The sequence below is a fragment of the Solanum tuberosum genome, unplaced genomic scaffold (genome assembly GCF_000226075.1).
Source record: "Solanum tuberosum cultivar DM 1-3 516 R44 unplaced genomic scaffold, SolTub_3.0 scf00574, whole genome shotgun sequence".
NCBI classification, from domain to species: Eukaryota; Viridiplantae; Streptophyta; class Magnoliopsida; order Solanales; family Solanaceae; genus Solanum; species Solanum tuberosum.
Genome location: NW_006239489.1, coordinates 61,154 through 74,138, shown reverse-complemented (window position 1 = coordinate 74,138; position 12,985 = coordinate 61,154). Strand labels below are relative to the sequence as shown.

Genomic DNA, 12,985 nt, shown 5'->3' with positions numbered 1-12,985 from the left:
TTAAGCCGAGATATACTTGTTTGATTTCTTGATTGCGTGTGGCTGCCATGCGCTAGTAGCAAATGGTTCAGCAGGGTCGGCTCGGACCTGAGTTTTGGCATTAGGAGCCAGTTGCGCCTCTCGAGTTTGGGGTGTGACAATTTTTCTCTCGCTTTATACAAACACAAACGCATTTTATACATTTGTATACCGAATGGGTAATTGTATACCGAAAATGGCTAATTGTGTATCGAACCAGATGGCAAAAAAATGAAATGTCTACTACGAATTACAAATAAAATAAACTATGACTATAACATTTAATTTAAATTAATAATTTGTTATTTCATATAATTTTCTCTATAAAATTTCCCCCGGGTGGCTGGGTTAATAGCAGACAAGGCACTCAATGGGCCAACATATCAATTCCTTTCCTGACGGCTCAGTTAAAACCTTTTTGCTAAAGCTGACAAGAGAACACGTGACCTATCACGTGACCATCACGTGCATACTATTGAAGATGATAAAATAAAATATATATATATATATATAAACGGAATTTCAAGTGAAGGCAAAAAAAATAAATCAATTTTGAGATTAATCACTCTGCAGAACCCGCGAATTTACGAGAAGGAAGGTATGTGACTTATGAACTTCTCTAATCTTTGCTTAGTAAATCCTTTAATATTCATCTATTAGCTGATACTTATTGAGTAAGTAGGCAAATTCCTTATAGTTTTCTTGATCCTGTAGTTTTTTTAATCGTTAAAATTGATCATTTTTTCCTTGTGTTTGATTTGTTTTACTAATTATTGAGATGGGTGTTGAAAAGTTTTATCTTTTAAGTGTTAGCGAGTTAAATTTTTACTAATTTGGATCAGGGGTTTCTCAAATGATGCGAATCTTGAGTGGAAATGATTTCTTTTTCTTTTCTTGGAATGATTGATTTTACGGTTTATTTGAATTTTAGTTGGGTGTGTTAATAGTACTGTAATGGATGAGAAATCTCTATTTTCCACTGTTTATAGTTGGGTAGTAGTATTTGGTGGATGTGAGGATAGTGTGTTGGTGATAATTTTGAGTGTTAAATGTTGACAAAGTAAATAATATGGAGTATGATTTGAGGTATTTGGTAAGGAAAATGACTGAATTGGTGTAAAATATCTTCAAACACATTTCCAAGAATCAAAGGTAATACACAAGAGGAAATGGTTTCCCATATGTTGTTTTGTTGTATCTTATTATCTCTTTCCCTTAGATAGTTATTGAAGTCACACTCACACATTTGCTGTTTACTTTTAATGTATACTAGCTGCACATTTGTGACATGTTATACAACTTTTTCACATAAGAATTGCTTTGTACTCCCATACCCAATCAACGTCCTAATTAGGTGCACTTATGAAAGCTGATCTCAGAAGCAATATAGTTTTAACACCATGGAGTTTTCAGTATATGTGAACAATCACTTTTTAGCTTTAACTGTAGTGGGAGCATCTGTACTCTCACATCCTTTAAACTTTATAGTTTCTTTCGGTTCTTCTGGTTTCAAAGAGGATATGTTTACCAGAGATTTATTAATCGTGTATTCATCTGTGTTATTAAGTGTCACGGCTCGTCCCTTAAAGCCATGAAGTGATGCGAACTAGGTGTATCACTCTATGGACTTCTGATGAGTGAGACTGGAAATCCCAACGAGAAGTGGTCAATTCTTTGAATCTTACTTTAAAAGATGAGAAAATAGAAGAGGAAAAATGACATTTTTCTATTTGAATAGTAGGGTTCATTGCCATGTATGTTTCAACGTTCTCGTTGTTGTTATTGTGCTCTTTTTATTCTTCTTCTTCTCGAGTTTGTAATGCCCATCCATCTATTTTGTCAGTTGTAAGGAATGTCTATCCATCTACTACTTTTGCTTTTGTAGTTCTTTGGTTTCCGTTCTTTCTTCTTCATTTTCTTCAAATAAAGGACTCTTTTTCTTCTAGTATGCAAGTCCTTTGTCTCTGGTATCTTTTAATTCTGGGCTTCTCTTTTGCCTATCTCCTCTATTCTCATAGTACAATTACTAAAGTAACCAAATATGACATTGGGTGCTGCAAATTAATTTACTTAATGGTTGATTAATTGTAAATGAAAATTTGTTTAATGATTGGAGTTATCTTTTGATGGGCTTGTTGAATTATATTTGAATGATGTTTCTGAGGAGTTGGATTAATATCATCATTACTGTATATTGGATGCTGATATCAGTAATAACAATCGTGATTTGATTATTGTATGTACTAAAACCATCTGTTTTTACTTTTTAGTACTTCTTTATTTTCGATAAACTGTGCACTTACTTCAAAGAAGCGTGTGTTTCACTTATTGCCTTTTACCTCTTGAGTTTCATGCATCTTCACATTTTTTTTCTCTTAAAAATATTGGTATTGGTTCATTTTCAGGTTAAAAAACGGGTTAGACTAATGGATGCTGACACAGTGAATAATGCATCTACTTCCACCAAAGGTGTTAACACCAATGAAGTGGAGGCAGAATCAAATACAGTAGACTCTCTAGAAGTTTTGTCTTCCAGTGGTAATGTCATGCAAGAAGTAGGAAGTGTCGGGGAGATTTTAACAAGGCTTGAACTAGACTTGGCATGTGTCTCTGAGAAACTAGTTAATTTGGATTTATTTGTGATGCATGTGGAAACAAGAGAAAGTGACTTTGAGGCTTTTGCCTCTGAGAAGGAGGGCACTTCAAATGACATTGTTGAGAAGGCAATAGAGTTTGATCTCTTATCTGGGGTCCTGGATTCAGAGGTGACGGAGCTAGGCGGTTTATTATCCTCTGTTGCAATAGAGATTGACAATGTGCGGAAGGTCATATCTTCACGTGGCTATGTGGATGAGGCTTTCATTTTAATAGAAGAGAAGTTACATGACAGTGAAAAATCCCTCAAGCAGTCGCAGGACCACCTTTTAGAATTGAGGGGGCAGTGTACCAACTTCCATGGGATTATGCTCACCTCCCAGGGGGACCAAAATTGTGAGTTTATTTTTTATTTTATGTTAATTTTGAAGGGAGGGTTTCTTTACAACATCCTGCTATCATTAAAAAAAATTCTTTACATCCTGCGTAATGCTGAATAGCTTTTGAAGCTTCAGTTAAAGAAATCTTGGGTTATGCTGCTTGAATCCACTGTGGTCAGTCCATTTCAAAGCAATCAAAGATGGGCTTCAGCAGAACCAATGCAAAGTGAATGGATCAGTCGAACTAAGATTCTACTTAGATGTTCATGCATCATGGGTGCACATTTATTATCATATTTGCCATCATTATCATTATTATTATTATTTTTATTATTTTTTGATGAACCTCCCGCGCCCGTCGCCGCCACAGGTACCAGAGCAACTTTGTCCACCAAGGTTAGAACAGATGAGAAGAAATCACCTAGAGTTTTTTGTCTTTGGGACTTGAAGTTTGAACTTGTGACCTCAAGGTGCTCAATTCACTTCATTGACCACTAAGCGACACCCAAGTGGATGCGTGTTAATTTCATGTTGAGCAGTATTTAGTGTTTTATGCTCTATGTAATTTACTTATCCCAGCAACCTTCTCCATGCTAACTGACCACCCCTTTGGATAATATATGGAAAAAGGAAGAGAGAGGAGAAAAGAAGAATGTCTGCAAATATTTAATGATTTTATTTCTTTTAGCCCTGCATGTCTGGACCAGGAAATGTGAATTGCTTCTCTCTGCACGAGGCATTTTGTTGCTATTATGTTCTTGACAACAAGTAATTTGTGTGACATCAATCATCCTTATTAATCATACTTCATGCTGATGCATCTTGACAGGGGAAGATAGCGAGGCAGCAGACTATTTTAATGGTGATGCACTTTTAACTCCAAAGACAAAGATAAAAATGCAGACTGTTGAACAGCAGAGACACATTCTGCGGATGCTGGAGAAGTCTTTGGCCAGAGAGTTAGATCTTGAGAAGAAGCTTACTGAATCTAGACAAGTTGAAGAAGAATTAGAAGTCAGGTTGCAGCAAGAAGCTTTATACATGGAGGAAGAAATTGAAGATGCTTCGCAAAGGTTGTTTGAGGGAGAGAATGCTGCTGAAGTCCTTTTAGGAATTTCAAAATCACTACTGGGTCGACTCCAGATGGCACATTTTAATCTGAACGGTACTGTTCAGAAAGAAAGCTACTTACAGTCTAAACTTCAAGAAATGGAGGAACATTTAAAAGCAAAAGACAACTTGCTAGGGAAGTTTGAAAGCACTTCTAAAGAGCTCGGGGACAAGGTTAAATCTCTTGAGAAACGGTTGGAGGACTCTGAGTTCCAGCTGTCCAATTATACAGCATCTGCAAAGAAAAGTCAGGAGTTAGAATCTGAGATCCTTGAAATGGAGGATATAATCAATACGTTGAAGGAAAAGAATTCTGAAGCAGAGAGAAGAATTGATACAGCAGAAACTGAGTGTAAAATATTGAAAGAAGCAAATGTGGAACTTGACAAAGAGCTGAACTTCCTGAAAAGCAGTAGTAGCATTACTTCTGAGAGGATAAATGTGCTTGAAAAACAGCTGAGGGACTCTGAGCTTCGACTTCAGCATGCAGTTGCATCTGCTGAAGCTAGTCAGGAGAAGCAAATCATGTTGAATTCTACAATCCAAGACATGGAAGATTTGATTGAGGATCTAAAATCTAAGGTTTCTAAAGCCAAAAGTTTGATGGAGAGTGCTGAAGATAAGTGCATTATCTTGTCAGAATCTAACTCAGATCTCAATGAAGAATTAACTTTTGTGAGGAGTAGGTTGGCATGTTTGGAGTCATCGTTACGCCAAGCTGAGGAAATGAAGAAGGCTACTGCCCGAGATATTAACTTCCGCAGTAAATTGATAACAGATCTAATTTTGCAATTGGCTCTTGAAAGAGAGAGACTTGAAAAACAGGTTTGTCACTCCTTACTGACTCTCATTCCTGTTATGACTGGAATTATCTTGATAACATTTACGACTTTTCTTTTCCTCCATCTATCCAGTTATTTTGAGTTTTTTTGTCTATTGACATGGTTAATGGGCTTAAATGCCGATTGACGACTGTGCGTAATTGAATACCAGTTACTAATCTGAAACTGCCTAGAATTATGCCTAACAATGAGATGGCATTTGGATAACACAACATTTTATGTCAATTTTTTTTAATTATTATTCATAGACTTTGGTGGAACCTTAGCAGCATCATAAATTTAATGACTTCTAAAATGCAGTTGTTGTGTGTGCAAGCTTGTCTGTATAATTGATGCATTTTGTCTTTTTCCTTTTTACTTGTTTCAGCAGCAATATCTGTTCATTCGGTCGAGTTTGACATTTTCTCACTCTGGATTTAGTCTAACTTTTCAGAGTTCGTGACCATATAGATCACTAATCATTAGAAGTATGTCTTACTGATAATATATATGCATAGACGCGCACACAGATCCCATGCACACATATTCTTGTTTGACAAAGAAGTGTTTTAAACGTCAGGTATTCTCGAGTTTCCAATGATATCTACAGGCTCACATATTAAGGTTCTATCCTTCCAGTAACACTAACACTTGTACAGTTACCAGTGACTCCTTTCACTGAGAAAAAGCAGTCATGGTCAAAGGAAAGGAATGAAAATGGGCTGAAGTAGAGCAAGTTTGTGCACACCTGAAAGTTTTAATGGTGTTTGTTGATAATTACTACAGCAACCTTTCGTTGCAACGTTTGCTCTTATTGCAGGAAGAAATTAGCTGAAAAGGAAGAGTTGAAAGAGCTTTACAAGACGATTTTGACCATTATTAATAAGATTTGCTCGATATTAAAATTAGTTAGTCAGTCTTTCAAAATAGTTAGTTTTTATAAGTAGAATCTGCGATGTGCTTAGCTTGTGACAAGTTATTCAGTTTCCAGCTTGTCCTTTTGTGGTTAAAGTTAGTTATTCTTTTCCTGCATGACTTCTTCATGGAAGAGAGTTCCTTTGGACTAAATGTTAGAACAAGGGCATTGTTTGAAGACTATTATTATTTGGGTAATTGTATAATTTTCTCATTCAGATTAGTGTTTTTCTGCAAAAAATGTTCAGATTTCTTTGCTGATAATGGAAAATAAGGCCCAGAAGAAGCTTTTTCAGCAAAAGGATAAAGTTCCTTCGCCAGCTCCCCCAAGTGATGGCAAAGATACCAGGGAATCCATGCTTCCCAAGGCTGAGCTTTCTGCTGCAACTTCTCCGAATGAATGCAAGGAAGAAATATCTAAGTTCTCATCAATAACTAATGTAGTACGTGCTTTATTCCATGTTATGCTTATTTTTATACACGAGTCATATGTTCTTCTGGTTTTGTCAGTATTTTGATTTACTATTTTAGATGCCAGTCAACTATTATATTTTGATGATGTACATTCCATTATCAACCAAATAACCTTAGCTGTGTGCTTGTGCCTTTAAGTGAAAAAAATTCTTGAGTACTTCGTGTTTACCCAAAGCTAAAGTTATTTGGTTGACAACTTAGAAAAGGAAAGACACCTAGCTCTGTTGTGACACTACTGTTTCTGCTGTTCATTTTCAGGAAGAGAATGTTTCTGGAGACTTTATGTCGAGTGAGTCAAAAGAGACTGATTCTTCAACCAGACTTGATGCCTCGCGGGACATAGATGCAAGGCAGCTTAATTGGAAGTATGTCCTTACAGCAGTTCTTGTGTTTTTGATATCCACAGTGGTAACCTTTTTAATGCAGAACCAGAGTATCCAGCTTTGATAGTGCTCGAGATTTTTGTTATTCGATCAAGAGACCCTCGGCATTAGGCACTCCTCAGAAATCTTTAGGCCTACCTTCATCGTGTACTCCCTTACTGTTTGTCACCAGTAGATATCACTGTGTAGAGTGATGTCTTTGCGCATCTAGTTCATGGTGATGAGTATGAACTTTGGAGCCCGGTAGAGAAGAGGAAACGATCTCCCTCCCCCACCTCTTTGTGACTAAATAGCAGTTTCTTACACATGCATAGTTTTGCCATTCAGATTTTGTCAGCTTTACAAATTAGTGTTCAGTAGAAGTTTGGAAGTACAAACAGTGGCTCAGCCATTCAACAGAAGAATACTGAAAATCTTGCAATTGTTGTACACATTTGAAGGCTACTTGTTCCTCTCTTTCTTGTTTATTGCCAAGTGCTTTAAGATCATTTCTCTATGTAGTTAATCAACTTAGGGCTTGTTTCGTACGTGCAGTGTGATAGATAAGGATATTTCATGGGTTGCGATATTCCACCTTCTACTTCATGCACATTCTGAAGCATTTTATAAAAATGAATAAAGCAATGTTGCATCATTATAATCATCAAAACAAACTAGAGAAGCATCAGTGCATCAATTACCTTTTTTAGTTCAAACATTGATAACATATGCAAACAGCAAACATTAAGTTGCCGGAGTACGCGCATAATACGATTTTATTCACTTGTGTACACTAGCAGTCTAGCACTCATTTTGTAATTATTACATGCCTACTCAGGTTTTATTTGACGCGAAATTCAAAAATAAAAAGGATTTTAAATTTGGGGTTTTGATTTGATGCGAAATTCAAAAATAAAAAGGGTTTTAAATTTGGGGTGTGTTCATGTTTTTTTATGGAGAATAGTTTGTATGAAAATAAGTGGGTTTATGCTTCTTCTTGTATTATCAATTCAATATTAATATTTATTTTGATTGTTACTTAAATTTTATTGTTCGTATTATTAAATCTATTGTTAAGTAATGATAAAAATTAAAAAGTTCCATTTTCGTGTAAATGATCAACTTGATGTGATTTTTATATCGTTATCATATTTTTTTCCTTCCAATTTTGTTTTTATTTATTACTAATAATTCTATTTTATTTTTCATTTGTCTTTTAATAGTAGCTCTATTTTGTAATTTTTTTTTTTTTTTTGAAATCTTATCTTGCAAATTATTTAATGTGTTACTCATCATGTGGCACATTTACTTTTTTATTCCCTTATAATATAAATATCTAAGGATGTACCCAATTCATTAAATAATGTGAGTAACAGTAATGACGTATATTATTTTTTCAGCGACGAAAGAGAAATTAATTTGCTAGTTGTCTACCACCCGAAGTCACCGAAAAAGATTGTGAAACCAGCAAAATTGGATCAATGGCAACTCCCATTTTCTCTAAAGGTTGAAGTTTGAATCATCAATTTGTTTCTTCAGCTCAATGGCGGAAGTTTCTGGAATCCACCGTTTCCACCTCCCTCAAACTATCTATGCTACCGTCACTGATGATGATGATGATGATGAAGAGTACTCACATCCGTTTGCTTTTGATTTCGACTCACTTTCTCCTCCTAATCACACCCTTTTTATCCACTCTCATGATTTCAACTACAGCCCCAATTCGGAACCCGAACCCGGTTCCCTAGATTCAGATTCGGGTTCGGATCACTCGGGTTTGCTTGCAGATCCGGATTCCTTTATCGTTGATGATGACCAAATGAATTTTGTTACGGATCTGTTTGTGACCCCTGATGGAAACGTTTCAGAAGATTCGGGTTTTGATAATGGGAATAGGGTTGTTCTAGAGGATGTATACGGTGATTTTGGATCTGATTTTGATGGGGTTCTTCTTCCCTCAGATTCCAACGGACTTGATACGGGTGATGGGATTCGGGTTGTGGGTATTGGGTCGGATTCTGATTCGCAAGAAGTGGAGCTGAATGTTGGGGATATTAATCAGGCCAATGGTTTTTGGAATTGTCTTCGGATTGATGATGAGAGGGATGTGAATGACGAGTTTGAGTGGGAAGAAGTCAATGAAAGGGGTGAAGATAGAGACTATTTGAGTTCTGTAATTGATGGAATTGAAGAAATATCAGTTTCTTCAGATATTTCATCTTCTGAAGGAGGGAACTCGAATTCGGGTTCAGTTGATGAGCCGGTGAGGAGTTTAGAGTGGGAAGTTCTGTTGGCCGTTGATAATATTGAAAGAAGCCTCGAACTTGATGGAAATGATGATGGGATTTCTCATGTAAACGAAACTGATCACGATGCCTTGTTTGGGCAATTTCTGGAGAGTGAAGGGACTTTGAAGGGTAGTCCACCAACAGCTAAATCTGTTATTGAAAATCTTCCTTCGGTGGCTTTGAAGGACGAAGTGAACAAGATAGCCTGTGCTGTTTGTAAAGATGAGATTTTGGTTGTGGAGAAGGTGACTGAGCTTCCTTGTTCCCATTATTACCATTGGGAATGTATTATACCATGGTTAAACATACGTAATACATGCCCTGTTTGTCGTCATGAGTTACCCACGGATGATACTGATTATGAGAGGAGAAAAATTGGAAGGCGTACCGGTGCTGGAGCTCAACTCATTAGTGACTTTCAGGTTAGATACAATTTTGAAATTGTCCCTTGAGACTTTTTCTTGTTCATACACAGATATCATAGGATGTGCATATTCCCTTAGTGGTGAGTATGTTGATTCTTTTTATAGACTGTTTCTTTCTTTAATTTTTTGGTACAATGTATGTTTGTAAGAGTTCCAGTTTGTATGACAGTATGAAATTTATACTTGCTGTAATTGTACCATTAGGCAGTGAGACAATGTAAAAGGATTATTGAGTCATTAATACTACTATAGACTATAGAGATTGATGAATGATTGAAACAATTTGGGTGCATTTTGACTTTTGATTTTATGTTACAAACAACTTGTTTATATTGAATTACAAGGAAGATTTAATCTTTCTCAGTTCTCTTTGATATATTTGAGTCAATACTATTGAAAAGAAACAAAGGAATCATCAATCATCACCCTGTCTAGTGAACTGGTGGTTTCTCTGTTATAACCTAAGGCTTCAGTTTGTGCATTATTATGTGGGTCTGTTCTAGCCTCAACTCAACTTGTATGGTGCTTATGATGCAATTTGCTAAGATGAATAGCAGCCAAGGGCGGAGCTGAAGGGAGGGGCAAGGGGGTTCAATTGAGTTGTGGAAAACATTTCTGTACAAATAAGGCAAAAAAAGAATTTTTGGGGCTATATATGAATCGCTGAACCCCTTATGTTACATCAAATGAAGATTCTAGTGAAGTGGTAAAAAGGGATTGAAGAATTGCTTTAGGTCGTACATTCAAATCCTAGGCGTGAGTTATGACACTCCAGTATTGTTTGAATTCCCTTATATAAAGCCACTGACAGTAGCAGCCTGTGAATTGCTTATAGAAATCATGCTATACAGCACTAAAAAGGATAACAGAGGATAATATTGAAGCGGTGCAGGATATGATAAAATTTAGAGAAACACTAGTCCTTATTTGTTTCAACTGAGGATAAAATAATCATGTTGAAGGATGATGTTTAGTCTTTGCTTTTAGTCTGATCCATTCTGGCCTTTAAGGTATTAAAGATGGCCAAATAATGAGTTGGAATATCTGGGTTTGTTTTAGCATGTGGTTTGTTGAATAATCCCTAATAGATGGATGCAACAGATCCAGATCCTGAGAGCATAGTTAGTCAATATTGGGGTCTTATATTATGTTGTCCACACTTTATATGTTCATCCTTGAGCATGTGAGGGTGTTAGATTTTCCCATGTTGATGGAGGGAATGGATTCTTATCTCTGTAAGTGATCTGGCAATCGTCACCTCATTAGCTATCTTTTAGAGCTCAGTTAAGCCCAAGGGTGTATCTTCTTAACAGCATCTCACTTACAAAGATAATGCTAATCCAAACACCCCACAAAATCACTACACACAGAGAAGATGTGAAGCCTGTAGGAAGAGACTACTGCGGGGAATATTGAACATTGCGTGCCACTTTATTCAGAGCTGCTACCTCCAACTACTAATGATTTTTTTTTTGGATGAAGTAGGATGATCTCATTAAAAACATCACAAAGATGGAAATTGTACAAAAGAGTGAGCACTAAACAAAAAAGCTAGGCCAAGACTAAAGAGCTGATAAAATCCAAAAGATAGCAAAAAATCTGATGCAATGGGGCATTATTGGGAAAAGGGTAAGAAATACCTCTCAACTTTGTTTTATTGGTTGAGTTTACCCTTACCGTTAAAACAAAGTTATTTTTACCCCTGCCGTTACTAATTTCACCATATGTACCCTTCAATTGACGGAAAGCCCCAAATTGACTCAAATTAATCCGAATTTTAAAACAAACCCATTCCCCATATTAAACCCAATGCTAACCTAAAACCCATTCTCCTTTACCCATTACACTAAGAGAGCATAAGATTCATTCCTTCTGAGTAATCAACTGCCGAAATAAGCCTCGAAGCTCCAACGTCGGCGCAAAATCGCCAAAATCATCCACCACATCGTCAGACTCAGCTTCTGCAAAACAGCACACCTTGGCCCTTACCATCAATCTCAATATGGCCATCTTCGTCCCTGCACAGCCTCCCACCCATCGGATAAAACGGCAGTAGGGCTTTGCTTAGTACCTCCTTAAGCACCTTTCCGTCAAAAAAAATTGGGGATCCTGTTGGGCTATAGAAATAAACACTAGTGTGGAAATTAGGCACCACCAAATCCACAGTAGAGTTCCACAACCTCAGTTGCGCTCCGTCACCGGCTACACCATCGTCGATTTTCCCATAGAGTTCCACAACCTCAGTTGCGGCGTCTCCGTCACCGGCTACACCATCGTCAATTTTCCCACCTCGATCTTCATCGTTGATCAATCAACTCTGTTTCTAAAATGGAAAACACACAAAAAATTCTCTAAAATTACGATCGAAATTACAAATTATTTATTTTCAGTTACCCACTATGAATGTGATATGCTACCAACTTTCATTGTTAAGTGTTAACTATCCATTAGCATCATAAAATGAAATTAACTCAATAGAAAATGACTTACCTTGTGAGAAGAGAAGGAGCATGATATTGTAGTTGAGCTTTTTTGCCTCTTAGTTAGGGGTGATAACTGATAAGAGGGTGTTTCAACCGAGGAAGGAGATGAAGAAATGGGTTTAGGGTCTTAATTTGGTATAGTGTTTCAATTGATTGAGGAAGGAGATGAAGATTAGAGAAATGGGTTTAGGGTCTTAATTTGGTATGAATTCATGGGTCAGTTCGGATTAAAAGAGAAAATCGGGTCATTTTAATTGATTTGGGGCTTTCCATCCATTTGAGGAGTATAAGTGACAAGTATAGTAACGGCGAGAGTAAAAATAACTCAATTTTAACGGTAAGTGCATAATCAACTAATAAACCAAAGTTGAGAAGTATTTTTTACCCTTTTCCCTTAAGAAATTGGTTCCGTTAGATTCAAGACACATATATAACATCTGTTGGCCAGTTGAAACTTTCTTCTATTGATAGTCTTGTGTTAGGTTGAAAATGGTACAGTTACGAAAACATACGGACAAAAAAAGTAATAAATTCGACCAAGAGACAACGATTAAATGAAGAACCAAAAGCACTGAGTAGACAAAAGATAGAAGGAGATGCATACATAAAAGAGAACACCACATTTGAATTCTGATGAAGCCATTGTAAGCAGCACTGTATTAACACTATGAAGAAACAAAATACCCTCAAGTAGAATATTAAAAAAAAGTATGTATTTTTTGTTACTAATAATTAAAAAAATTTAATAGTTTGTTGCTAATCTCTTACTAATTATTATGCACATATTTTTGAAATTCTATTATTGATGTAATTATAATAAAAATCGTAGACAATTAAATTTACAGATATTTTTTACTTCTTAATTGATCTAATTCACTTCAATTTGAATCAACCATGTTTTAGTATTGACTTTGTAAGATTGTCTTCAATTTTTTGAGATGTTTTATTAAACATTTCAAACTCAAACTAATTAGATTAACAAATAATTATATCTTAAAAATTATTGTCTTTAACTTTGAAGGTCTTCTAAAGGTAACCATCACTATAATATTGATTTTTGTAATTAAAAGTATTACGAAATAATACATAAGTAAAAAAATGATACTCTAATTGT

General features: G+C 36.0%; 2 protein-coding genes across 2 annotated transcripts; both read left to right on the top strand.

Annotated features, from left to right (window-relative positions):
- Nucleotides 1-544: 544 nt before the first annotated feature.
- On the top strand, nucleotides 545-7,184 carry LOC102597196 (WPP domain-interacting tail-anchored protein 1). The gene is made up of 5 exons (XM_006365587.2): nucleotides 545-616; nucleotides 2,424-3,009; nucleotides 3,823-4,928; nucleotides 6,088-6,282; nucleotides 6,572-7,184. The coding sequence occupies exons 2-5, from the start codon at nucleotides 2,445-2,447 to the stop codon at nucleotides 6,758-6,760; spliced, it is 2,055 nt and encodes a 684-aa protein (XP_006365649.1). The 5' UTR covers nucleotides 545-616; nucleotides 2,424-2,444; the 3' UTR covers nucleotides 6,761-7,184.
- Nucleotides 7,185-8,027: 843 nt separating this feature from the next.
- Nucleotides 8,028-9,670, top strand: LOC102596873 (E3 ubiquitin-protein ligase Praja-2-like). The gene has a single exon (XM_006365586.2). The coding sequence runs from the start codon at nucleotides 8,219-8,221 to the stop codon at nucleotides 9,413-9,415; it is 1,197 nt and encodes a 398-aa protein (XP_006365648.1). The 5' UTR covers nucleotides 8,028-8,218; the 3' UTR covers nucleotides 9,416-9,670.
- Nucleotides 9,671-12,985: the final 3,315 nt, after the last annotated feature.